The sequence below is a fragment of the Protopterus annectens genome, chromosome 3.part1 (assembly GCF_019279795.1).
Source record: "Protopterus annectens isolate FY-2018-M chromosome 3.part1, PAN1.0, whole genome shotgun sequence".
Lineage (NCBI taxonomy): Eukaryota > Metazoa > Chordata > Ceratodontiformes > Protopteridae > Protopterus > Protopterus annectens.
The window spans coordinates 279,754,834-279,780,739 of record NC_056732.1 but is presented as its reverse complement, the minus strand read 5'-3'; the positions used below and the strand labels follow the sequence as shown (position 1 = coordinate 279,780,739).

Sequence of the window (25,906 nt, the reverse complement as noted above, 5' to 3'; positions counted from 1 at the left end):
GAATTTATTATTTTCAAGTTTAACATTAGACAGCTATAGATAAACTCCTAAACTACATAAATATCAATTTTGGTGGAGATATACAAACATTTTCCTGTCAAGTAACTTGGAGATATATTAAGTCACTCTCAACAACTCAAGGAATTCTCATCCAGATGCTGCTTTGAAAAAAGAACTGCAACTGATAACATCTGCCTTACAGGAACTATCTTTGAACATGGATGGCTTTAAAAATGACTTAGAAAAACTCAAATTAAATTCTCAAAAACAGACTAACTCTTAAGGAACTATTACAGCAACACCATAGAGACTTGAATTTCTGCTTAAACAGAGTACATGGCTGCTTAACAAAATAGATGACTTAGAAAACAGGAAAAGAAGAAAAAAACATAAGGATCTTTGGTTTGCCTGAAAACACTGAAGGAGAAGACATTATTTAAATTTTAACAACCTGCATTCCTGAATGTTTAGACTTGAAAGAGGGGCTTTCATTTGGGATTGAAAAGGTGCATAGAGCACTGAGGAAACCTGTTTCTAACTCAACAAATACTCCACCTAGATCCATAGTTATAACATTTCTTTAATTTCTGGACAAAGATCTAATATTAAAATCTGCTTGGAGAAAATCACCATTAAAATACAATCAAAGCCTGATAAGGTATAACAATGATTATTCTTCCAGGATACTAGAATAAAGGAAAAAAGTCTGGCCAATAATAAAACTGTTGAATCAAAACAACATTAAAGCACAGCTGTCCCTTCCAGCTAAGATAAAAATACTTTTTGCCAATGAGATGAGAACCTTTAATGACTTAGAAGAAGTTACTATATTCATCAACAACAACAACATAGTGCATATCCTGGAAGAAATTGAATGAATGGCTCCTACTTTTAAAAGAATAAAAAAAACAAATCCTTGGACTGATGTTAAAAAAAAGAAATAAAAAATTGATTCCAAGATAGCTGTCCCAAACAAACAATGCTTACAACTACATCTCTTAAAGTATCAACTGATATGGTACATCACTTGTCATCTGTTTTTATTTTAAAAAAGGAGGGAGTCTTAAATAACTGAGAAACAGTAATGATTTATTCAAAATGTTCAAAGAGTCCAATAATTCTTCACAAACAAAGGTAGGTCAAGATGGGTTACTATTTAAATTATATATAAAAGCCAAACAAAGCAACATATAATACAAACAGAGAAGTTTCTATTCTCCTACTTGAACTCAATGAATACTTATTTTGTTATTGATTTACTTATAATAATTTAAGTAATTAATTAACTATTTCAAAAAGGTACCATTCATCAGAGTTCAGACTCAAATGTAACAAATTTACATCATATATAATAACAGTAACAGTAGAGTGTTTTGAAGAAAAGAGAAGATGCTGTCATGGAGACTAATGCCTTCTTCAGTTAAGGTATGATTTAAAAATGTCATGTATAGCCTGGTTAAATAATAGTCGCAAGCTCTTAGTACAAATATCATCATTATTCTGTCTAAACATAGTTAATATTAATTATGGCGGGTATCATAACTTCAAGTGCTGTTTCATCAATCCTGATGTGATGTGCGTGGATGGGGCAGCATCTGGCAGCTAGTGCAGATGTCATTATTATTCTGTCTAAACATAATTAATATAAATTATGGCAGGTATTGTAGCTTCGAGTGCTATTTGATTGAGCCTGACATGGTGTATGTGGATGCAGCTGTGTCTGGCAGCTGTTATATGTTGCTGTTTTCTTCTCCAGGGAGGCTATGGGTTGTGGCTTGTGGTCGAGGTTTGCTGCTCCTTGTGTGTTGGGAGGGGACATTTGTTGTTTTGGTCTGGGTCCAGGGGAGGGGGTTGATGGAGCTGTGGTTTGGGATATTTTGGCAAAGAATAGTTTGTCCATCTGCTGATTGGGAGGTGGGAGGGCTGGAGGAGTGTGGTGTCTCTTGCTGTGACAGCTTGTTGGGAGGTTTTTTTTTTTTTTTTTTTTTATCTGTTTGCTCTATGTTATTTTCCTGGCTGCTGCCTCACTGAAAGGGAGGGAATTTAGGCTTGAACTTGCAGTGAAGTGAAGTTTTGCTTCAGGTGCATTGTGAGCCTCTGCTATGCAGTGCACAGACACATTAACAGAAACAGATGCTCCCAGGTTGCTATGGTAACAGAGACAGAGTGACGATATTGCTTAACGGCTCTGAGGAGCCGCCGAGATGATTCTCGGCAATGACGTTTTTGGTTTTAAAAAAATATATAATAAAAGGGCTGTTTTAAACACATGTACACATGTTGATGGTCTCCTAAAACTTTGTTTAGCTCATTAAGTTGATTCTTGATAAACACACACACACACACACACACACACACACACACACACACACACACACACACACACACACACACAATAGTTATGTAATGTGTGATTTTAGAAAATTTAGACATAAAATATATAATGGTCATATAAGATGAAGCAGTCTGCTGAATTTAGATATTAAAGACAGGATTTAATAACATGGGCATGTGTATAATAACACTACTGTCTTAACTTGTCATAAATGACATACACTACATTAAACATCAAGGGGAAGCATGATGCTTTTCTTATATAAGTAAATATGAATAACAAGTCATGTAATTGCTTTAACTTGAATTGTAGTTTTTGTAACCCATCTTGACCATATATAATACTGAAGTGGTTACCAAGGTAACTAATGTTTTATACATGACATCAAACTGACAAAGTTGTTCAAGAGAAACAATAGAAGCCTGTACTTGAAATGTCACAGAATGTAACAATCATATTCTGAACAAATAGTATTAAATTGACAATAGACATAAAATATATAATGGTCATATAAGATGAAGCAGTCTGCTGAATTTAGATATTAAAGACAGGATTTAATAACATGGGCTTGAGTATAATAACACTACTGTTTTAACTTGTCATAAATGACATACACTATATTGAACATGAAGCGAAAGCATGATGATTTTCTCATATAGTTAAATGTGCATAACAAGTCATATAATTGCTTTAACTTGAATTGTGGTTTTGTAACACATTTTGACCATACATAATACTTAAGCCATTACCAAGGTAACTAATGTTTTATACATGACATCAAACTGACAAAGTTGTTCAAGGGAAACAATAGAAGCCTGAACTAGGAATGTCACAGAATATAACAATCACATTCTGAACAAATAGTATTAAATTGACAATAATCACTCAGTTTAACCTTTGCTGATTATACAAAATAGAATGTTACCATTTACATCTAAAACTTACAGTATATGCTTTAAAATGGGAATTTATGAATATGGAAATGGAACTTGTAATCATTAATCACAATACGTGAATTTGTTGTTTTTAACCTATAATTTCACAAAATGAAAGATATGAAAATCTTTATGTGCAGGAAATGGGGGGGAAGAGGGATGCACTGATAATTAAAATGCACTAACTTCATCAATGTTTACATAAAACAAACTTGATGCTTTAAGTAAGTTATCAACAAACAAAGTGATTACTTAAATGCTGGTAAACAATGAAATATAACTTCTGATATATCCAGTAAAATAAATTGTATTATAAACATTAGGTATAAATATTATTACCATCTATTTATATTAAGCAATACGTTTTGAAAGACTTCATCAGTAAGGATGAATATGTTAAATAACTGTGTGCTATAATCGTTTACTGAGGTTTTATAAATGATACACCCTACTTTACTATGATTGACTTGTTTGTCATCTATCTTTCATGTACATATTAATTGCTTATACACTAAGTAGACATTTATATTGTATTAGAATTCTGTCTAATCTACAGTAGTACTATATCTGTTCCAAATAATATAAATATCACTTATTCCTACTACAAATATTCTCCATATGACAATTCAATTTATGGAGCTAGGATGTTCTCGATTGTCAAGGTATGAGTGATAATCTGATGGACTTAGGTTTATCCATCAGATTATGAATGATTTTCATTCCATGGCTAGTGCAAATCTTAGTTTTGTAAACATTTATTAATTTAAATTTATTTCATAAAAACATTTTTAGTATGCCTGACCAAAACATTACTTTATTGGTAAACACTCAAAGTATAAAACTGATAATTTCCTTTAAAAGCTCAAACATATACTTTATAGTTATCAGCGGAAAATGTTTAATAGTCACAATAAAACAAACAATACATAGTCTAAATAATCTAAGATGGATTTAACTTTATTATCTTTAAATACCAATGGTTTATACAATCCTAGCAAGACATCAAATCTACTGAAATATTTAAATATTTAAAACTGAACAAAGCACAAACTGTCTTCTTTCAAGAAACTCATTTCAAAACAAATGAATATTACAAATGGAATCCTAAGGAATATATGATATTGGCGCAATCCACTTATAAGACAAAGATAAAAGGGGTAACAATTTTATGGAAAACAAATGTGATTAACCCAAAAATCATTTATAAGTATGAAGATAAAGAAGGCCTTATGGCATTAGTAATAGTTGGATCAGGAACTGTTAAAAATACTTGGATTTCATTTCCAATAATTATAAAGGCAACTTAATATTAGGAGGAGATTTTAACTGTATATTTGATATTTCTGAAACTACAAATAAAAGACTGCTGTGCACATCTGCTGTATCAAAAGATTTAAACAAGTGGGTAGAATCATTTCATCTTGTAGGTACTTTCAAATTTACAGAAGATAAATCTTTGTTGTTTTCCCATCAAGATCACATATTTGGTACCCAAACTAGAATAGATAAAATATTTGCTGCCCATGACTTACACTTGAAAATAATTAATTTTCAATCACTCCCTGCCCCTTTTCAGACCACAATTCATTAATACTAAAACTTCAAAATGGGTACAAACCATTAATCTTTAACTCCAGAATTCCAGCATATATAACTAAAATTAAAGAGTCCAAACCCTGGTTATTATCTGAATTACAGTTCTTCATAGATATTAATTACACCACAGAGATAAATAAAATAATGATATACTCATTAAAAGCTTACATATATGGTAAAACCATAACTTGGTATAAAAAACAGATAATGGGATTCTGAATTATTAGATCTACAATCCAGTAAAAGCTGAAAAAAATCAAAATCATTTGGAGATGAAAAAGAAAGTAGAAGTATTAAACAATAAATACAACAAAAATCTAACTCATAAAACTAGTTTAGCTTTAGAAAAACTAAAAATTAATACCTTGGCCACTTCTCCCAAATATCTACATAATTTATCCACAAGAATCAAAATACATTCAAAAGCTAATAACATTAAAAGTATCTTTCATGAAAAGAAAGGGAAAATATCTCAGATATAGGTGACATTCTTGATGCCTATAGAAATCACTATATGGAACATTTCCAAAAAGAAAATATACATATTGATCAACAGAATCTAGATGAAAAATGTTCCAATATAAAAAAAAATACCAATAAAATTAAAACTATGTTTACAAGCACCCATATCCTACAATGAAATTATGGATACAATAAAATAGGGTAAAAATAATAAAGCGCCAGGTATAGATGGCATAATTATGGAAATATATAAACTTTTTCTTTCAAAGATACTATCCCTCTTCCATAAAACTCTATTAGAAATTCAGTCACAAGCTTTAATACCACCTTCTTGGAGATATTCCTTAATCACACCAATCCTAAAGGAAAACAAATCCCCAAACCTCTGTACCTTATATAGACCTATATCATTATTAAGTAATGACTATAAAATATTTATGACAATATTAACTAGCAGAATGAAAATGCCACCATCCATAACAATAAATAATGGTCAAACTTGATTTATATATCATAGACACATACATTACAATATAAAAGGATAATTTCTCTTATAGACTATATTAATAAAGAAAATAAAGAAACACTCATAATTAGCTTAGATATAGAGAAAGCCTTTGATTCATTAAATTGTGACTATTTATTTAAAATTCTGGTGTTATTTGAATTTCTTCCTTCCTTTGTTCATCTACTAAAGAATATATATATATATATATATATATATATATATATATATATATATATATATATATATATATATAAAATTTAGTGCATGTTAAGCTAGGTCATTTCACCTCTGAATCTATACATATAACAAAGGGGACTAAACAAGGATGTCCCATGTCGCCAATTCTGTTTGCTTTGGCTATTGAAATATTGGGAGATTCAATACGTAACATAACAAAAATCAAAGGAGTAGATGTTTATGAACATTACAATTCCAAAGTAATGCCCTTTGCTGATGACATATTATTAACATTATGCAATATAAAAGAGACATTAGAAGAAGTAGATATTTTAATTGATGCATTTTGCAGGACTTCAGGAGACCATTTCAATAAATCAAAATCAACATTTTTATTTTTAAATAAAAAGAAAAAGAATTGCAGATGAAGGGGAATCACATTATAGGGAAACAAGCATCTACCTTAAAATATCTAGGAACTGAGTTATGCAAGGATAATAATGAATTAGTCTCAAAAAACTACAATAATATCATCAATACAATTCAAATCTCTGTGGCAAAGTGGAACAAAATAATATTAACATTTGAAGATAGACTACAGTTAATAAAAATAGTTTTACTACCAAGATTCTATATGTAGCTTTGGGAATGCAACTGTTACCAGCAAGGAATATACTCAAAGAAATAAACTCATGGCTAATAAAATATTTTTGATTTCCCAAAAGAAAAAGGGGTCTATATTAGAACACCAAACTTTCAAAATTTTGAGTGTTCTAATATCGACCTGTTTTCAGCGAACGCTGAAAATATCGAAGAAACAGAAAACTGAATTTTTTCATAGGGAAAGAATTTGGTTGTCCATTTCTGTTGCTCCGGTGTTTTCAGGTCTGTGGTGGAAAGTTACGGGTCGGGTTCAGGTAAGTGTACGATTGTGTGGACGTGAGGTTTAGGGAGTGAGTTAGGGTTAGGGCGTGGGTCAAGTATTGTGTGGATGTGAGGGTTAGGGTGGGGTAGGTGAGTTAGGGTTAGGGCATGGGTGAGGTGACTGTGTGATAGTGATGGACCTTAGGGTTAGAGTTTGGGTTAAGGTAAGTGAATAGTTAGTGGTGTATGTATAATTTAGTGTAGGGTTAGGTGTAAGAGTTTAGGTGTATGTGTGTGGATTGCTGTTTGTTTGGTGTGCTTGTGTTGTGTGTATGTGTTTTGGAACAGCAATTTTTTCCCTAGGAAAAAATTCGCTGTTCTGTATGTTCGATGTCTTACATTTTCGATGAATAGGGTTCGATATTAGAACACTCGAAATTTTGAAAGTTCGGTGTTCTAATATAGACCCAAGAAAAAGAATAGCTTTAATACATCATATCAGACCATGGAAACAGAGAGGATTAAACTTTCCTGATATATAAACATGTATAAAAGCACCAATATCTGAAACAATCTCAGATTGGATAAGTCCAAATTATTCTGCAAATTGGTAAGAATTACTAACTGTAATATCAATAAATGAATTTGATTTACAAAAAAGAAATTCAAATAGATAATTTGCCATGGCACATATCTATTAACATGCAATATAACATAACTAAGCCTACTAAAACTCGTATGATTAATTATTACATTGACTCATTTAGGAAAAATATTAATGCAAATATAGATTTAAAAATCTGGTTTGATCTTTTTGCACCATTCATAGTTAAAAGAGCTATCCACATAAAATATACAGATAAATAATTAATTCCTGGGGACACTAAGCATTTATTTGTTGGTTTCACTGTATCAAAGAACTAAAAGTTCTGGATATGCAAACAATAGAAACAAGATACAATATTCCACATTAAGATTGGCTAACTATGCAAAGCATTCTGACGTATTTGCAAGATTTATGCAGAATAATTAGTAATTCTTCATTTAAAGACATACCTAAACTTACAAAATACCTGTATGAAATCATATATAATGATTATGACATGGGAAATAGTATTTTGAAATTTTACAAGATATTGATAAATTATATAACAACACCCAAATCCTCATATTGCAATTATATAACAAAAGGACACTCATTACAGCTAATTGCAGAAATTAAATCAAATGTTTTATTATCAATAAAAAACATACATCCTTTACACAATACTGGAATGTTTTTAATCGGAAATGCTTGCACAGAGCATTCTTAACTCCAGATAGAATTACTAAAATTAATTCTTCTACAAAGGGAATATGTTGGAGGCGTGAGCAAATACACAATGCAGATTAGAATCACATTTTATTTGACTGTGTTAAAATTAAGCCATTTGGAATGGTATTAAAACCTTTTTACAAGCTTTATTTAATGAATTGTTTAACTTATCTAAATCTCTAGTATTATTAAAAGTGTACGAAGGTTCTCATTTGAATGAGTCAAATATGTATCTAGTTTCGACAATACTTGCAATCTCAAGGAAGTGTATAACAAGAAGGTGGAATACAAACACAATTCCAACTTTTGAAGACTTTTACAGCCTACTGAAGACCACAGCATTGTTGGAAATTAAATTTAAAAAATTAAGGATTCATTTTAAGCCATTTATTAACAATCCATGGAAAAAAGTCTTATCATTAATTGACACTTTACAATAACTGAACAGATACACTCTGATAACTGGATTGTTATACTTATAAATTAATTGTATATATTGAGCTCTGTTATAGTGTCAGGCTGATGTAAATAGTGTACACAGCTATTTAAGATGTTATATACAAATACTATAGAATTTATTCAACTTTATTAGAAAAATAAAAAAATTTTGAGAAAAAAAAAATAAAAGAGAAATTGTCTTTCCTCCTATATTACACACAGGGCTGACTAGCAAGAAGGTTTCAGATAGGAATGACAGTATAAATTACACACACAGTTTCTGTTTATGTATGACAGTTGATGACAAAAACATCAGGAAAATATTACAGAATAAGTGGAATATTCTGAAAGGGAATTTTGAACTAAGTCAGAAAAATAGGTGAACAACCAAGTTTTTATGTTAAAAACAGCTATGTCCATTAAGCAGTTTCTAGAGACAGACTATCCATGTGTTAGTTTTATTCACGCTGATAAAAAATCTAGGAATGTTTAAATGTGGGTTTTGCACTAGCTGCAGTTACATTTGAGATGGGTCCTTCTATTATGATGAGCCATATGGATAGAAGTATTAAAGTAGAAGAACACTTTGTTAAAGCACAGGCATAGTGTATATTGCTGTATGCTCCTGTTGTTTTCTCCTTTTATATAGGAATGACAACAAGGAAGCTAAGTGCTAGAATAAAGAAACACTTACATGTTATAAAGAAAAGAGACAGAAATCATACACTATTTAAGCATTCCACTGTAAGTAAGTCTTCAAAAAGTTTTATTTTTCTGTTCTAGAGTTAGTTTCAAAAGATTTGAGGTGAGGTAACTACAAGAACAAAACTCTTAAAAGAGAAACTTTCTGGCAAGTTAAGATGCAAGCAGACACATATCCTGGTATTAATGAAAGCATCTGTATAAAGTGTTTTTTTTTTTAAATAGCATATTTGTTAATAGTGTCTGGTTTACATACAAAATTGTCATTAATTAAATGTGTTCTGTAGACTGAATTGAAACTCTTAGTTGATTGGTCAAGTATGTAAGTGTTAGTTTTTTACCAGTGCATTTACAGGTGTTTTTTACTGTACTTTCTATTCTGATGAAGTCTTTGGATGAAAATGCTAGATCTCTGTGAATAAATGCAAGTTATTTTACTTGTGGTCTTCTGCTGCCTTCCAGTGAATGTTCTTTGGTTATAAGTGTATTTCTACATTCTGTGGAGTGTTTTGATTTTAGGAATTGAAAATTCTTGCTGAGTGTAATGAAAGTTTTAGTCGATAGCACTCATGAATAATGAGTTCAGGAGACAACAACTCTATAGTTTACTCCTGATTTCATTTAATTGTAATATTGTCGAAAACTGATATGAGAGTTGTATTTTATATGATGCCATTCAGAATGTAACTATAAGAAATTCATGTATGCACAGCTACCATAGCGATGATGCCAAAAATATTCATTTAATAACTGAACATGTTTTGAAATTTTGGGTTACTGAGTTAACCTGCATAGGGGTAATACTGGACACTGTTCACAGGCTTAACTCCCACATTTTTCATATGATTACTAAACCACAGCCTGAGATCACCTACCTAAAATAGGCTGCAATGATTAACAGTGAACGATGTATTTCTGATTCCAGCTTCTTAAACTGAAAAGAGAAAAGTATGTCACCAACTGAAATAGCACAGAATATTTATCAAGGGAGGAGCTAGAAAAGACACATTCCCACATCTTGGGGTCTCCTCCAGAAATTAAGTTATATGGAAGGAAATTAAATATTCTTAAGATGGGGAGATGTGATGAAGCATAAACAGAAATGAAAATGAGTTAAAAAGATTCATGCAACTGAATGGAGCAGTCATTTTAAATAAAACAAGGTATATTATCAGTTGAAGGATGGGAAAGATAGAAATAAGCTTCCAAAAAGAGAAATACACCACTGAAAAGATGATACAAGATGTTAGGGGTTATAAGACTGAAAATCTGAAAATCACAACATGCAGTGGCATGCTTAAAACTAAAGAAACAGGAAAATAAATGAACATAAAGAAATTAACTCATTAAACCCTAGCAGCACCTCCAAGCATTTCTCTAGGACCAGTGTAGTGATTACCATAATTTCAAAAGTTTGAAATATACAAGCCACTGAAAATATGTAACGTAAAGCTGATATGATGGGTTACATGCCTGATTGATGCTTGACTACAGCCTAGTGCATCTAAACAGATATTACATTTTCATATCCTGATTCTTCATATTGATATAATGTTAATATTGTTGTAAATTATCTGAAGAAGTGAGCAGCATAAGCAGAACTGCTTAGCTTCATATGAAAGCATATAGCCGGTATAAGTAAAAATTGCAATTCAAAATACATATATACATTCTCTCTCTCTCTCTCTCTCTCTCTATATATATATATATATATATATATATATATATATATATATATATATATATATATGTATGGGTCCCCTTCAAAACATATAAAACCCATAACATCTAATTTCATAAAATTGAGACCAGAACATCTAAAACTCAAAACATCTAAAACCCACAACATTGAATTTCATAGCATCTAACAATACAAATAACATGAAAATAACATCTCCTCCGCATGTAATGACATATAATGACACCAAACTACCAACACACTTTTTACTACATTTCTGCAGGGGGGCTTGATACAGTGGGGGTTAGGAAATTAAATCTTTCTCACTGCAGTGCAATCTTGGAGTTGGTATATTTAATTTATGGGGGGGGGGTTGCAGGGAGCCCCTCCCCCCTGCAGAAACATAGTAAAAAATATGTTTGGTAGTTTGGTGTTGTTATATGTGGAGGGGATGTTATTTTCTTGTGATTTGTAGTATTAGATGTTTTGAAATTCGATGTTATGGGTTTTAGATATTCTGGTCTCAATGTTATGAAATTAGATGTTTTGGGATTTAGGTGTTTCAAAGTAGACCTATATATGTGTATATATATATATATATATATATATATATATATATATATATATATATATATATATATATATGTATATTTGTTTACACTGTTGCTGGTTTGATGATTATGTTAGATGATTCTAAATGTATGGATTCCCTTAGAAAATTTGACATAACTTTAAAGCAAGCATGTTTAGTAGACAATGAAATTGTAAGTTTAGAGAATTATGAGACCTTCATGGCTCCAGTTATAACTGTGAGAAATTATATCTGGAGCCGACCTCTTTACTTAAGTGAATCTTAGTTTAACGTGGGAGCCAGCATACATTTAATGTATAATCTGTAATATTTTGAACATGATGTTGAAAGGTTTTGGAAAATGTTGGACAAGATCTAGTGTTTATTTTCAATTCAAAAAAATCACAAGATGGCCAAAATTAAACATGAGAGATACTAGAAGAACAAGCAGATAACAACAATGCAAAGATCATTAACAGTGCAGCAAAACAGCTGGAATGCTTCTCTGACATTATTTAAAAATATTATATAAAGCAAATTCATTAATATCACTCAGTCAGACTCAAGTCAGTCAAGTTCTTAAAATGTGTACATCTATATCTATATCTATATTTGCATCTGGGCGGCGCAGTGGTGCAGCGGTTAATGTTGTCGCCTCACAGCAAGAGGTTCTCTGGTTCGATTCTTGGCTGGGGTGCCTTCTGTGTGGAGTTTGCATGTTCTCCCTGTGTTCGCGTGGGTTTCCTCCGGGTACTCCGGTTTCCTCCCACATTCCAGAGACATGCATCTGGAGCATTTCTCCCCGGGCCTCTGCTGAAAACAGGCTCTGTGGAACCTAGTCGGACTGTCCCGGTCAACAAATGTTAAATAAATAAGTGAGACAGAGTACATGTCTGTGGTGAGTTAAATACCATGATATGATGCTTCTTCAGTTATGATGGATGGATTTTTATTAAACAGAAATGATTTTCTGAGAGTTTTACAATAAACTGAATAAACGAAAACCAGGACTAGTTGCTTCAGGCAGAACAAGCAGACACTTTATTAAGTGAGCGCTTTCGGGAAATTCAATGACTTCCCTTCCTCAGACAAAAGCATATGCTTGCAAGCTTCAATACATAGCAAGCCTTAATGCATAAATTAAACAATCAAGTAATTAACAAAAATCAGACATTCTTTAAAGATAAATCAGTTAAAAAACCAAACGTAAGCTTAAGAATTAATACTACCCATAAAGCAGAACTTTAAAAAGGCACAAGCTATAATAAAAATAAATTAAAAAGTGCCAAGGACACCAACACTTACAAAATTGCTACATAGCAGAAAACAAATAAATCAACATAGCTTGTGCCTTTTTAAAGTTCTGCTTTATGGGTAGTATTTAATTCTTAAGCTTACGTTTGGTTTTTTAACTGATTTATCTTTAAAGAATGTCTGATTTTTGTTAATTACTTGATTGTTTAATTTATGCATTAAGGCTTGCTATGTATTGAAGCTTGCAAGCATATGCTTTTGTCTGAGGAAGGGAAGTCATTGAATTTCCCGAAAGTGCTCACTTAATAAAGTGTCTGTTTGTTCTGCCTGAAGCAACTAGTCCTGGTTTCCGTTTATTCAGTTTAGTGTGTTTACATCATGCCTTTGTCTGTTTGTAGAGTTTTACAATAGCTAGCTATAAACAGGGAACATGATTGCTTACTAAGACTAGTGAGTTCACATCATATGATTACTTTAAATGGTAAACCATTTTTATTTTGTTGGAGCAATCAATATACACTCATAAAAAGAGAATGTGGAAAGAACTAAAACAATCAGACATTAAAGTAAGAAAAAAATGGACATTGATAACTGCTTGACTTTTTAAGAACATATGAACATAGAAATAAAAAATATAAAGCAAGAAGTTAAGCAATACACTTCCTGAGATTATATATAAAAGTTACTTAAAGAATTAAACACCCATTTAACATAAAACAACAAGCACTCAAAGAGAAGGGCTGACTTGTGGTTCAACAATAAAAGCAAAACGCAACTATGAAAACATATACAGAAATATCTACTGAGTAGAAAGTGTGTGGGCTATAATCAAGCAATAATGCCCTCCAGGGTATGTGTTAATGTTTAACTAATGCCAGTGGAGAGCCTCTACATCCCTGGAAGAGCACTGATTACACATTAACACTCACCCTGAAGGATATTACTGCACTTTAAGAATGGTATCTCTGTAAAATTGTTTTTCCTTATTTGTTTATTTTTTAATTATTATATTATTTTGTTATATATTTTTGATGTAAAATAGTTCCTCTGCCTAATGTTTCAAAGTGGGTCTATATCACAAAATTGAAATGGCTAATTATCGAATGCTGTTTCATTGACCGCTAAATGTTGAAGTACAAGTTATGGGAACGGCCAAATCACTAATATTTTTCCTAGGGAAAATAATCGCTTGGCTGTTGCCATGCATTTGCCCTTTTACCCACTGTAGTGCAATCTCAGAGTTGGTATATTTAGTTAGGGGGAATGGGGGGCACAGCCTCCCACATTGGGGGTGTGGGGGCTCTAGCCCACCCAGTTTGCAATGTTTGACGTGTGTCATGACTGGTTGGCCAACTGATTTTTTCCCTAAGAAAAAAATTGGTGATCTGGCCATTTGTGTAAATTGTCCTTTGGAGTGTAGTGGTCAATGAAATGGTATTCAATGACTAGCCATTTCAATTTCGTCATATAGACCCTTTCAAACTTGCCATAGTATATGTCAGTGGTGTTGAAGGAAGCATTTTACATCCAAAATATAACACTTAAAAATATCCAGGCATTTACTTTATTTTTGGTCCCTTACTCCTAAAATGTTTAGTTTGTTGCCAGCCATCGGAGATGAAGTTACAATATAATGGCATACATTTGAGTTTCAGACTATTTTCTTCAGAAAATTCATACTAACACAAATCCTTTTAAGTAAATTTATAAAAGCAGTAATTAAAATCTCTTCCTATTTTAGAGCCTTTGATCCCTCTTTATTTTAGGCTTTATCCAGATTTCTTTAGCTGAAGGATCCAGACGTATTCAAATGTCTTTACTGTCACTTTCACTCAGTCTCTGATGCATCTGTTTCAGAAAATGTATGCTAACACAAATCGTAATAATCAAGTAAAATATGTTCCTGTTTTGAGCTTTTGACCCACATTTATTTTAGGTTTATCCAGATATTTTGAGCTAAGATTCAATAGAGCATAACTGTCCAGATTTTTGCAAAATGTCCAGATTTTTGGCTCAGATATTTGGTCCCATCCTCATAATATGTGTAGATTCATGGCACATCACTAGGGAATTAAATAATTAAATAATGACAGCCATTTCAGTTTCCGACGTCATATCCTTCAGATAATACATTTGAATGGAAACCCTGTTGTTTTATCAACTTTCTAAGTTTATAAAAGCAATATTTAAAATCTGTCCTTATTTTTGGTTGTTTGTTCCTCACTATTTGTGGCTCTGTCCAAATTTCTTGTGGTGGGAGGTTGAAAGTTATGGTGATGAGGTTTGCACTCTTAACTGATTCTGTTGATGCCATGGATTGCTCACACTCTTTACTCACTCACACAACACACACACACACACACACACACACACACACACACACACACACACACACACACACACACACACACGCACACACACAAAACACACACATGCACACATACTTTTTTTTCATTTTTTCATTTATTTTATAAACACTAAATAACAAAATCTCTGCTTAGTGAATATAAGATAATGGCTCAATCGATCTCTCACTCTTATACACGCATACACTGTCACACACAGACATACACACACACACATATTTGTTGTCATTTAAATTTTTTTTATTATTATTTTACACTCGCTAAACAGCAAAAGCACTGCTTAGTGATTGTAAAATAATGGAAGCCATTCGTTTTTTTCAGTCCGAGCTCCATGACAGCTTGATATGCTGCCATGAAGTGGCGGAGTCATTTTTCAGTGAGAATTACTTATCATTAATAACCTGCTGGAGAACGTTCATTCTCCTTTCAGGGTGCTGATGTATAGTTTGCCCATTTCTAAGTACCATGAGACTTCAAAGGTAATACTATATTTGTTTTCTCAAATAAAAGAAGTGATGTGGGAGGGTGGCCTAATGGTTAAGGTGTTTGCCTTACAAAGACAAGGTGCAGGGTTTGAGTCTTATAAGGGATAATTGGCTAGGCTTAAAATTGCTCATAAGGGCAATTAGCCTATTACTAATCTATGAACCTATTACTAATTACTAATCTATGTTTTGCTGTAAAACATTAAGAAGAGTTGATGCAACATACGATAAATAAGGTTAACAATTTTGTTTTAGTTTGATAGCTCATTTTACAGGCCAGTCATTATAAGCTAGAGCCTGGCAGACTGTTTGTATAGTAGTTTGTTATATAAATATATTGCAGTAAGAAAGATGTACCATTGAATAATTCAATTAAAGTTGAATTTAGGTTGCAAAAGCAGCAGCACTATGGAGTTTAAACAGACTAAAACTAAAAAGACCAAATCCTTCAATATGTTTAGGAATCAAATCTTTTTTGGACATGAGAGACCATGGTCTAAAGCACAGAAGAATCAATTCCTGGAGAAGAGAAACCATGGGCTAAGGCACATTGGAATCAATGCAGGGCAAGACAACTGTGTACTAAGGCACTGAAGAATCAATTCAGGAGATGACAAACCATGACCTAAGACATAGAAGAATCAATGGAGGAGATGTCTATTAAAATGTGCACTCCTACATTCTTGGGAACTGGGGATAATTGTTCCTATTTACAAATGCAAAGAGGTTAAAGACCCTAGAATGTACCATCCAATCACATTGTCAGATATTTTGATAAATATATTATCTGCATTGGTATTAGACTATTTTAAGATACAGCTTGATAATAGGAACTAATTAGCATTTAGACTAGGATACTCGATAATACAAGCATGCTTTAAACTTAAAATCATTGTGAGAAAAGGATACAACACTGAGTTCTTATAGGCTGTGTGCAATTTTCAAATAGTTAATCTACATACGGAACAGGAATGTAGAAGAAATTTGTGTTTTAGGATGGAGAGAATAGAGGGAAAGATGAACTTATGATAGAGGCCTTGCATTCCCCTAGCTACAGCAGCATTACAATTCTATGAACTGTCAGCTACCATGTGAGTTTAAATATTTCATTGAGTTAACTAGTGTTCGATTATTTTACCCTGGATGATGTTAATAAAAAATAATAATATCTTAGAGCTGAAAGATGACAGAATGAGTTACTGATACTGAGATATACAGATGGTCACTAAATATTGATCATCAATTATGAACATTCTGAAACATTAAGAAGGTAAATATTTGGTTTAGAAAATGTAATGCATCTGAACAGTTTTGTGATAAATTTGAAAAAAAAAACAAAGTTAATGGTATTTAATATTAAATGAGGAAACAGTAAGGTATGCCTAAAAAGGCAAAAGATAGAAAATGTTAACTCATTTATATACTTTGTTATAGTATCTAACAAAAACAAGTCCTGAATGAAACAGAAAGATCATATCACTGCATTATATCATAAGGATGCAAATCTTGAGGATGTCTTTTACCCTTATAACACAAGTGGTTAACGCAAAAGCAATCTATAAACTATTGACATAAATAAATGCGATTTTGTCAATAAGGATAAAGACTGGGATGTTTAAATGAATTTATAACACATTAATTAGGGTTTTATGTCTTTCAAATTATTTTACATCAGTTTGTCTTACAACAAAATTAGGGATGAACTAGGAGATGGCTTTGGGCAACCCACAGATAAATGATATGTGGATTAGCATAATAGAGATGAATTAGGGCAAATAAAATAATGGAACGTAAGGATCTAGCGGAAACAAGAAGGAATTAGACTAAACCATTTTATTAGGCGAGTGGACAACATTTTAGCTCTATAGCTATGCGTATTTAAAGCCATTCAAAATCTAAGAAGATCACTGTCAATTCAAATGTCATTCTTTATATAAAGGAAATTGATATAACTTTCTAGGTAACTATTGAGGTACACTGGATTTATTTTAGCTTATTTTTTTTTGCATTCAGTCACTGAACAAGGATAACAACACAACATTTGTCTGTTATGAGATTTAGACTATTTTGTCCAATATACATTGGAATTAAATTTGAAATTCAGTATGGAAAACTTGGCTGTTTAGAACTGGTACCACTAATAATGGAAAACTATAGGAATGTAGCATGTAGAAATTGAAAGTGCATTCCTGCATAGCAATATATTATATGTATGTATTAACAGGTTTCTTTTGGGAAAAAAAAAAACTGCAAACTGGCACTTTTACACACTCATATAGGTATGACTGTTTTAATCTTTTCTGTAAGTGAAGCAGAACAATGAATGGAAAAGTTGTTGCCCTGAAATCATTGCAAAAGCTGGAGATAAATATTCATACTATTTCAGTTATTAATTTATTTGATCTTCTTTTTGTATGTGTACCTAAATGATAGACTAGACTGACATTTCAAGGTTGGTAAATGGAATTGAATATAATGCTGACTTACTGGTTGGAAAACAGGGATGAAACAACTTTGAATTGACACAAACAGCTGATAGACTGAGTCTGAACTTAGTCATGTTATCTTATCACAGCCAAAACCAAAAAGTGTTTTAATGCACTTATAAAACTGATTAATGTTTACAATTAACTATGTTTACAGAAATTTTATTTTACATTATAAACTTTGGATTAGGGAGAGGATTATAGTATGTTTATTGAATAATTTCTGATAAATGTTTATTTATCAAACTGCTCAGCAAGAAAAAAGTATAAATTTCAAGTTGTCAGTTTAATGCACAAATAATTTTCATCCATGAAGCAAATGAAAAGGTAAAAAAATATAATAATTAAGTAAATAAATCAATAATATATGCCAAATGTATAGTGCAGAATGATTGAATCCTGATCGGATTGAAGTAGAAGACCCATATTCTGGAGAAGCCTCTATGGAGAAAGGAATCTTGCAACCAGTCACAATTCTCCTTCCAACTGGGGAAGGTTGTGGACTTTGTTGTAGCTAGGGCACTCTGTACCACAGAACAGAGGTTAAAGTTCTCACAGTTCCATACATGCTGTCAAGTCTCAACAAAAAGGGTGGGTTTCTCTTGAGATTCCTTGTGAATAAGATGACACTGCATGAAATGCCATCTGGATAGGGAAGTTCTCTCCTCCTTTCAAGTTGCTGATCCCATACAGAAAAGAAACATCCTCGCTAAGGCTCATACATGACATTATGATTTCCCCCTTCCAATGATTTGAGGACACTCAAATGCAGATGGAACATAAGAGTCAGTGGGGAAATATAAAAAGTACACTTGCCTTAAGTTGTCCTATATGCATGATACTTAGTTTCTAGTAGATATCTGCAGACGTTAACAATGCTTAACTTGAAGTTCTTAACCAGCATCACCTGTCCCATCTCTATTCTTATTAATAGATCCATACAAGAATCATACATCCCTTCTATTTGGCACCATGCTTACATCATCCCCTTCCACAAAGGTGGCAAAAATACTGACACCACCAACTTCAGGCCTATAGCCATCCTTTCCCCTCTTTCTAAAATTCTAGAGAAAAACATCCAAGCACAATTCATGACACACCTAACCTGAAACAATCTCCTCTCCCACACCCAACATGGCTTCTGCCCTGGTCACTCCACAATGACTGCCCTTGTTTCCTTTCTGAAAACCATCAACCTTGAATGTGACTCAGGAAAATATGTATCTACACTATTCCTAGATCTGTCAAAGGCCATTGAGACCATCTCCCACACCCTACTCATATCCCAATTCTCCACCCTACATCTCTCTCCCACCACCATAGCCTGGTTTTCAAGCTATCTGTCCAACCACCAACAGGCTGTCCAATGGAAAACTTCAACCTCCCCTTTCCTACCTACAGCTACAGGTGTCCCTCAAGGTTGCATTCTTGGCCCTCTACTCTTTAACCTATTCATTAACAACTTTCACCACTCCATCTCAGAATCATCTGTCATCCAATATGTAGACAACTTGACTATTATATGCTCAGCCTTCTCACCCTCTGAGCTCCTAGCCAAAACCCAATTAGCCTTGTCTACAACAGAAACCTGGATGCAGTCCAACCACTTGGCTCTTAGTGCAAATAAAACCAAACTAATGATTTTTTCCCCTAACAAAAACTCTATTATTGACAAAACCTCTTTCACCATACAGACCCAGAACAACACCCCCCTTCAAATTGTTCCCACCACCAAGCTTCTTGGCATCATCATTAATGAAGAACTAAAATTTGATACCCACATCCACTCCACAATAAAAAAAAACACACCAAAAGATAGGTCTCCTCTTCTCTACAGACACAACCACTTCCTCAGCCCCTCTACCCATCAAACCCTAGCATCCTCCTTCCTGCTTCCCTTGCTTATGTACGGTGCTCCTCTGTTCACAAATCTCCACCTCGGTTTATGATCCAAACTTGAATCCTGCTACCACAAGATCTGCAAATTTGCAGCCAATTCAAAAAACACATCCCACCACTGCCACTCCCTCTTCACCCTCAATTGGCTTGAACTACCCAACTACCTCAGTTACCTACAACTCACCATTGCCCACAAGCTCATCTTTAAACCTGCAAACTGCCCATCTCTCGCTGCATCCTTAAAACCCAACAAACCCAACCGCCCACTTAGATCCACTAACCAAAATCTCCTTCAGGTCCACAAACCAGCATGACCTCCTGGCCATCTACAACTGTCCTACCCTTATCAAAACATTGACCTGCACAACCTACCAAACCTTACAAATTTCAAATCTCAGCTATTCTGTCATCTATCAGCCAAATGGGAATGCCCATGTCATGCTCCAACATCAACCCCTCTCAACCACCTCTCTTTCTACCTTGCATCGAAATCATCACCAATTACTACTACTATTGCTTCATCTCATCCTAAAACAATCTCTCCCATGTTGATCTCTATGGGCCTCAATCCATCATATCTTCTTCTAAGTAGTCATTCCTTTTTTTTTTATTCCTTTCTCTTTCATTCTTCACTCATTTTGCCCAGTACAGCATCTATCTCCTTGTGCCTGTTTTGCTGTTGGTTCTTCACCTGATCAGGTGGTTGCTTTTTGAGTCACACCCACATCATCAAGATCTCCTCATGTTTCCAACAAGTGAACTTTGTCCCACACAGGGAATCCATCCCAGAGTGTTAGATGTGCAACATTATTCACCATCTCTGCATTCTTACACAAAAGTACCAATAATGAGTTATTTCCACTCATTGCTCCACTGCTTGCTGGAAGAGTTATTTCATCCTTCTCACTGTGAGTAGCACTTTCCACATCGAGGGCTTGATTCCTGCCTTCACTGGCGGATTCACTAGCAGACTCATGTTCTTCTGTTCCCTCATTTATTACAGTTTCCCTCCTTTTCACATAGCAGCTCTGTAGTCCACTAGGCAACATTTCCATGCATAACATACATGTATACCTGGCACTGCTTCATCTAGTGTGTTTGTCAAATACGCTTCAGCCTTCCATGCAATTTTTAGCACTGTAGGGTAAATGATGGAGTCAACTGTCCTCTCCTTCCACACATTTAAAAGTGCAGAGGACATCTGGCCCCTTCTGAAAATCATTTGTTAAAAAATTGTGTAGCATCTGAATGAGGCAACCAGCTAGTGTGAAGCCTTTCTGTAATGCTGCCAGTCTGATCAGTTATCCCTTACACATGTAACCATGGCACATCACTAATATTTGCCATGGTCTGTCTTCTACAAAGCCTATGCACTTACTGAACCCTAGTTGTTAATCCAAATGCGGAGCTTCCATGAAAAGCTGCTGCTTCACCCGGTCCTCAACAAAAACTTCTGCACTTTGTCCACATCTTTTACTAAGCCCAGCATATATCTTTTTGCCTGGTACAGTTTTCTCAATCCCCCGTGACATGTTAATAGTGATTATATATTCCCAAGCTGAGCTTTCTAATTTCACCTTCCTGTCTTTTTTAACTGATCAACCAGCCTCTGTGCACTTGGATTAGTAGTCCACAGCATCGACTGCAACTTCAAGCTCATATTAGCTTTAAAAGCTCCCATGTGCATAGTCACGCCATCTAACTCTGAAATTATCCTGTCTTTCTTCTTTTTTTTTTTTTTGGACTCTGTAAAAGGCACTATAACTACCCTGCAAGGCTTTATCTTCATTCTCCACATTTTGTCCAGTAACCGTTTATTTCCCTCACCAAAAACAGAGACATATGCTACAACCAGGGATGAAGCACTGGGACTTAAGGCCACATTTACTTTGCTGTTTAAAGAGCAAACACTTTTCGACCAGCCTTAATATTTTACACAATAAAGCTTATCTTCCCTAGATTGTTTACAGATAATATCAAATAATTTCAACCCTTGTTTAAGATTTTAAATTTGGAATCAGTTTTCACTTTTTGGCTGCCATTAATAATGATTTTCTAAAACTTTTTTACTTTCTACTGGAGTAGAACTCAACCTTTTAAGTTCAGGATTCTGATGTTAAACTCCCCCAGCACTGTTTTCATAGGAGATTTTTGTCTGTGTGATTTCTAAGTAGTCACCATCGGTGATTTCTTTTCTGGAATGACTTCCCCTTTCTTATGAAGGAGGCTAAAATCCAGGATTATAGCCAAGATTGCTGGTGTCACAACAACCACAACGAGTCTGATTCCAAACACTTGCTGTCAGTGTCAGTGAACACTAACATTGACAGAAAGTCTTTCGTAATCTGGTCTCCATAGTAAGGCTGTTTACAGATAGGCCTTAAACTGAAGTAGGTCAAGTACACTGACAGTGCGTCTTTTAAAATCAGGGCAGACTTACACTGAGTGAAACTCTACTGTAATCTGGGTCCATGTGTGCCTCAACCAAACATCCTGGGCAGTGCCCATTTGTAAACAGTGCGGTACTGAAAAGAACTCCTGAAATGACAGTATATATGATTGTACTAAAGTAGTAAATCATTTTTGAAATGTGTATGTTAGGCAGTTTCCCCTCTGTTTGATCAAGAAACAAAACGAGTCATGTCTAATCAAGTTTTCAAGATGGAAAAGTGCAACTTGAAAGGCATAAAATATACAATCAATCTGTCTTTTCACGGAGCAGCCCTTCTGCATAACCCCATTTGGCAGGCTTGGCCACACACCCTCTGTTTATAAATACCAGCTCCATAGTTGCATTACAGTGGAGAGAAAGTGAAAAATGAATCACTGGAAGTAAATAACCAACTTGCACCATCCAAGTAACTTTGATAACATTAGCCATGCAGAAACAAAATATGCTCCAGTGGAATACAGGAATGATCTATGGGCATATATGAAGTATGCCTGTCTATAACCTTGTTATTATAATGATCTTTTTAGGATAAGGTGGTGGGGATCTGTAGATAGAAACTCAGGTACTTGAGTGATATATTTCCTACCACTGTTTTTATAAAACCTATTCATAACAGTGCAAAGGAGAAAGGAACATTCCTGAGTTATGAAGAAATTCAGCAATTTGCTTTTAGTCCACTGCACTCAGCATTTCAAGATCATTATACAATTAGGAGGGCTGGAGCATAATGGAGTGTAACCCTGTGCTGTGTATATCAAAGGATTTGTAATGGCTTTTACCAGTTTACAAGTCCATGACTGCAACTATATGCACTGAGAAAGTAAGACTTATGTTTGCCCCAGTTTTGTTATTGACTTAAATGTTAAACATGTTTTAAAGAAATGCAGCATTTAAATACCTTGTCAATTTGATGCAGAGCTTTGTTAAATATATGCATAAACAGATGAGTGTTGTGCCTGAAAGTTCATTAACCTTTGCTTTTAGATAGGAATGGATATATATAGGTGAAATTTAAGCCATGCAATATGTTAACACCTTAAACATTTTGTTTAGATTTTAGGACCTTCAACACACTTGTCAAACAATGTTTTTTATACATACATATATTCTTGCAGTATTCAGTTTTTCATAATTAATAAAAGGCACAGGTTTCTTTACTTTGATTAATTTAAAAAAAATGTTTATTTTTTCACAGCATCAAAACCTGTGGACAACAAGCTCTGCTCAGAACCAGTACCTAATACCACACAGTTATGTCATGTACCTTGCCCAATAGAGTGTGAAGTTTCCTCTTGGTCAGCTTGGAGACCCTGCACATATGAAAGCTGTGATGATCAACAGACAAAAAAAGGTAAAACATGAAAAATGTAAACTTCTGTATCTGATTATTACAATAATTTGTGTATCAATCAACAATGTTCTCAGTACAGGAATCAAACCACAACTGACTTTTGAATGAAGCTAATTAATAAATGAAATTTGTAACTATAGTCTAAGCATTTTTAAATTTATTTCTGAAACATTACTAACAGCACAAATCTTCTGACAGATTTCAAAGTAGTATACTGCCAGTGTACTAATTTAGTCTGCTTATGTTAAGAAAAGATATAATATAGTTTACTGGATCTGCTGTTATACAAGTTGCTGACACTTCTGAGCAATGCCCTTCAAAGAAATACAACTGGCTCATGCTGAAACATGAAGACCTACTGCCCAGATAATTAAGAAAAAAATTACACTACCATGTCTTCATATATACATAGCGACTTATTGTGCAAATCTGTGTATATATAGCACACAGACTTTTTCAGGACATATAATTCTGACATTTATATTTAAATATCTTCATAGTATTTCAAGAAAAGGGTATAAAAGTCATCAAAGAGACCCTACATAGTGAGACTTACAGGCGGGATACTGGACTTTGATCGTTTTACAGGAGATAGCAAATTTACATCTCTTGATTTAAGTCATTTTTTGTAATAATGTATTTCCGGGATATGGCTTACATTTGGCTTTATCACATACAAATAAAGTCTGATCTAAGTGGGTTTGCTCTTGGCATCAAACACTATTGTGGGAAGGAAATAAATTCTACCATAGATCACATAGGAATGCCGTGGGTTATTCTAATCAAACAATGGCATCGTTGGTTTTGTCAGGTTTTCTTTTTTCTTGTTTTTTGTGCTACTATGTTATAAAAGAGAAATTGTGCCAACTCAAATTGGGCATTGAACTCTTTTGTTTTGCCCTGTCTGTGCACTTCATATTGGAAGTAAGGTTTCTGACATCTGTTTATGAAAAGATTCAACAATATGTAGTACTGCCGGCTAAGATTCAATCATATATATCATGCTATTAGGCTTCTAGGACATTATATGGAGGATCAGCATAATGGTTAAGGTCTTAGCCTGAAAGATACAATGTACAGGGCTTGATTCTGACCTCTGGTTATTGGTTAGGCTTGTAATAGTCTGCAGACTGATAGCCTAGTATTTACCTATGAATCCATAACTTCATAGGTGCAAACACTGCAGTAGGTGTCATTGTTATGGATGTGAAATAACCTCACCATGAACATGAGAGAAAATAAAGGGCCTGGATTCAAGTTAATTAACATAAACAGTGGTGTAGTTCTTATTATGGAAGGTATTGACATAGTGAATAAATAAAAAAAACATTTGTTCCTTTTGTCAGCTTTGTTTTTAACAACAGTAGTTTTGGTTTACTTGTCTTGATGTTAAATGTATAGCTTAGATTGAAATGGTCTGAAATTTCGCTCATGTTGTTAATGTTAGTCTTACAAGCAGTTTAAGAAAAGTACTAAATAGTGTAGCTGCCAAGTAAATGAATGTAAAGGAATGCATAACATGTAGGATGACATATGCAATTATCTGTATTATATAATGGTGTTTTTTTTTGCCTTTTGCCATACAAGAGTCTTGATTAAGATATGTGACATACCAAATACTAGTATATTATGAATTTTAATATGACAATATTGGTTTTAAATCAGGAGAACAGTAGAGATGCCATAAATATTTATTCTTGCAAAAGTTTTGCAAGCACTGGGCCTGTATTTGTGTAAGTCGATGTGTGATCAATACAATGTGTAAGTGTAACATAAACATCAGCTAGAAATATGCTGGGCTATTCATAAATGTGGCACTCAGCTTGTGCACCACATTGACTCCACTCCTTCTCATTTCCAAGATTCAGAAAGATGGACCACAGTAAGACAGATAGCGAAGGGAAGAATGCTTTGAATAAATGAAAGCCAGGCACTCATAGTACACAGTGCTGCTCTGTGCCCACCTGTGCCACAGAGCATAGAAGTGCTTCAAATACAGTGCTACATAGCACAATAACAAACAGTTAATAAG

The 25,906-nt window shown here is 33.7% G+C and overlaps 1 protein-coding gene across 4 annotated transcripts in view; it reads left to right on the top strand.

Annotated features, from left to right (window-relative positions):
• The window catches only part of THSD7A (thrombospondin type 1 domain containing 7A), a 2,877,792-nt gene that overhangs the window by 1,445,213 nt on the left and 1,406,673 nt on the right, over nucleotides 1–25,906 (top strand). For all 4 annotated transcript variants that reach the window (XM_044066751.1, XM_044066750.1, XM_044066748.1 and 1 more), the window contains one exon: nucleotides 23,719–23,874. In XM_044066751.1, coding sequence (XP_043922686.1) covers nucleotides 23,719–23,874 — 156 coding nt within the window. The remainder of the gene's footprint in view (nucleotides 1–23,718; nucleotides 23,875–25,906) is intronic.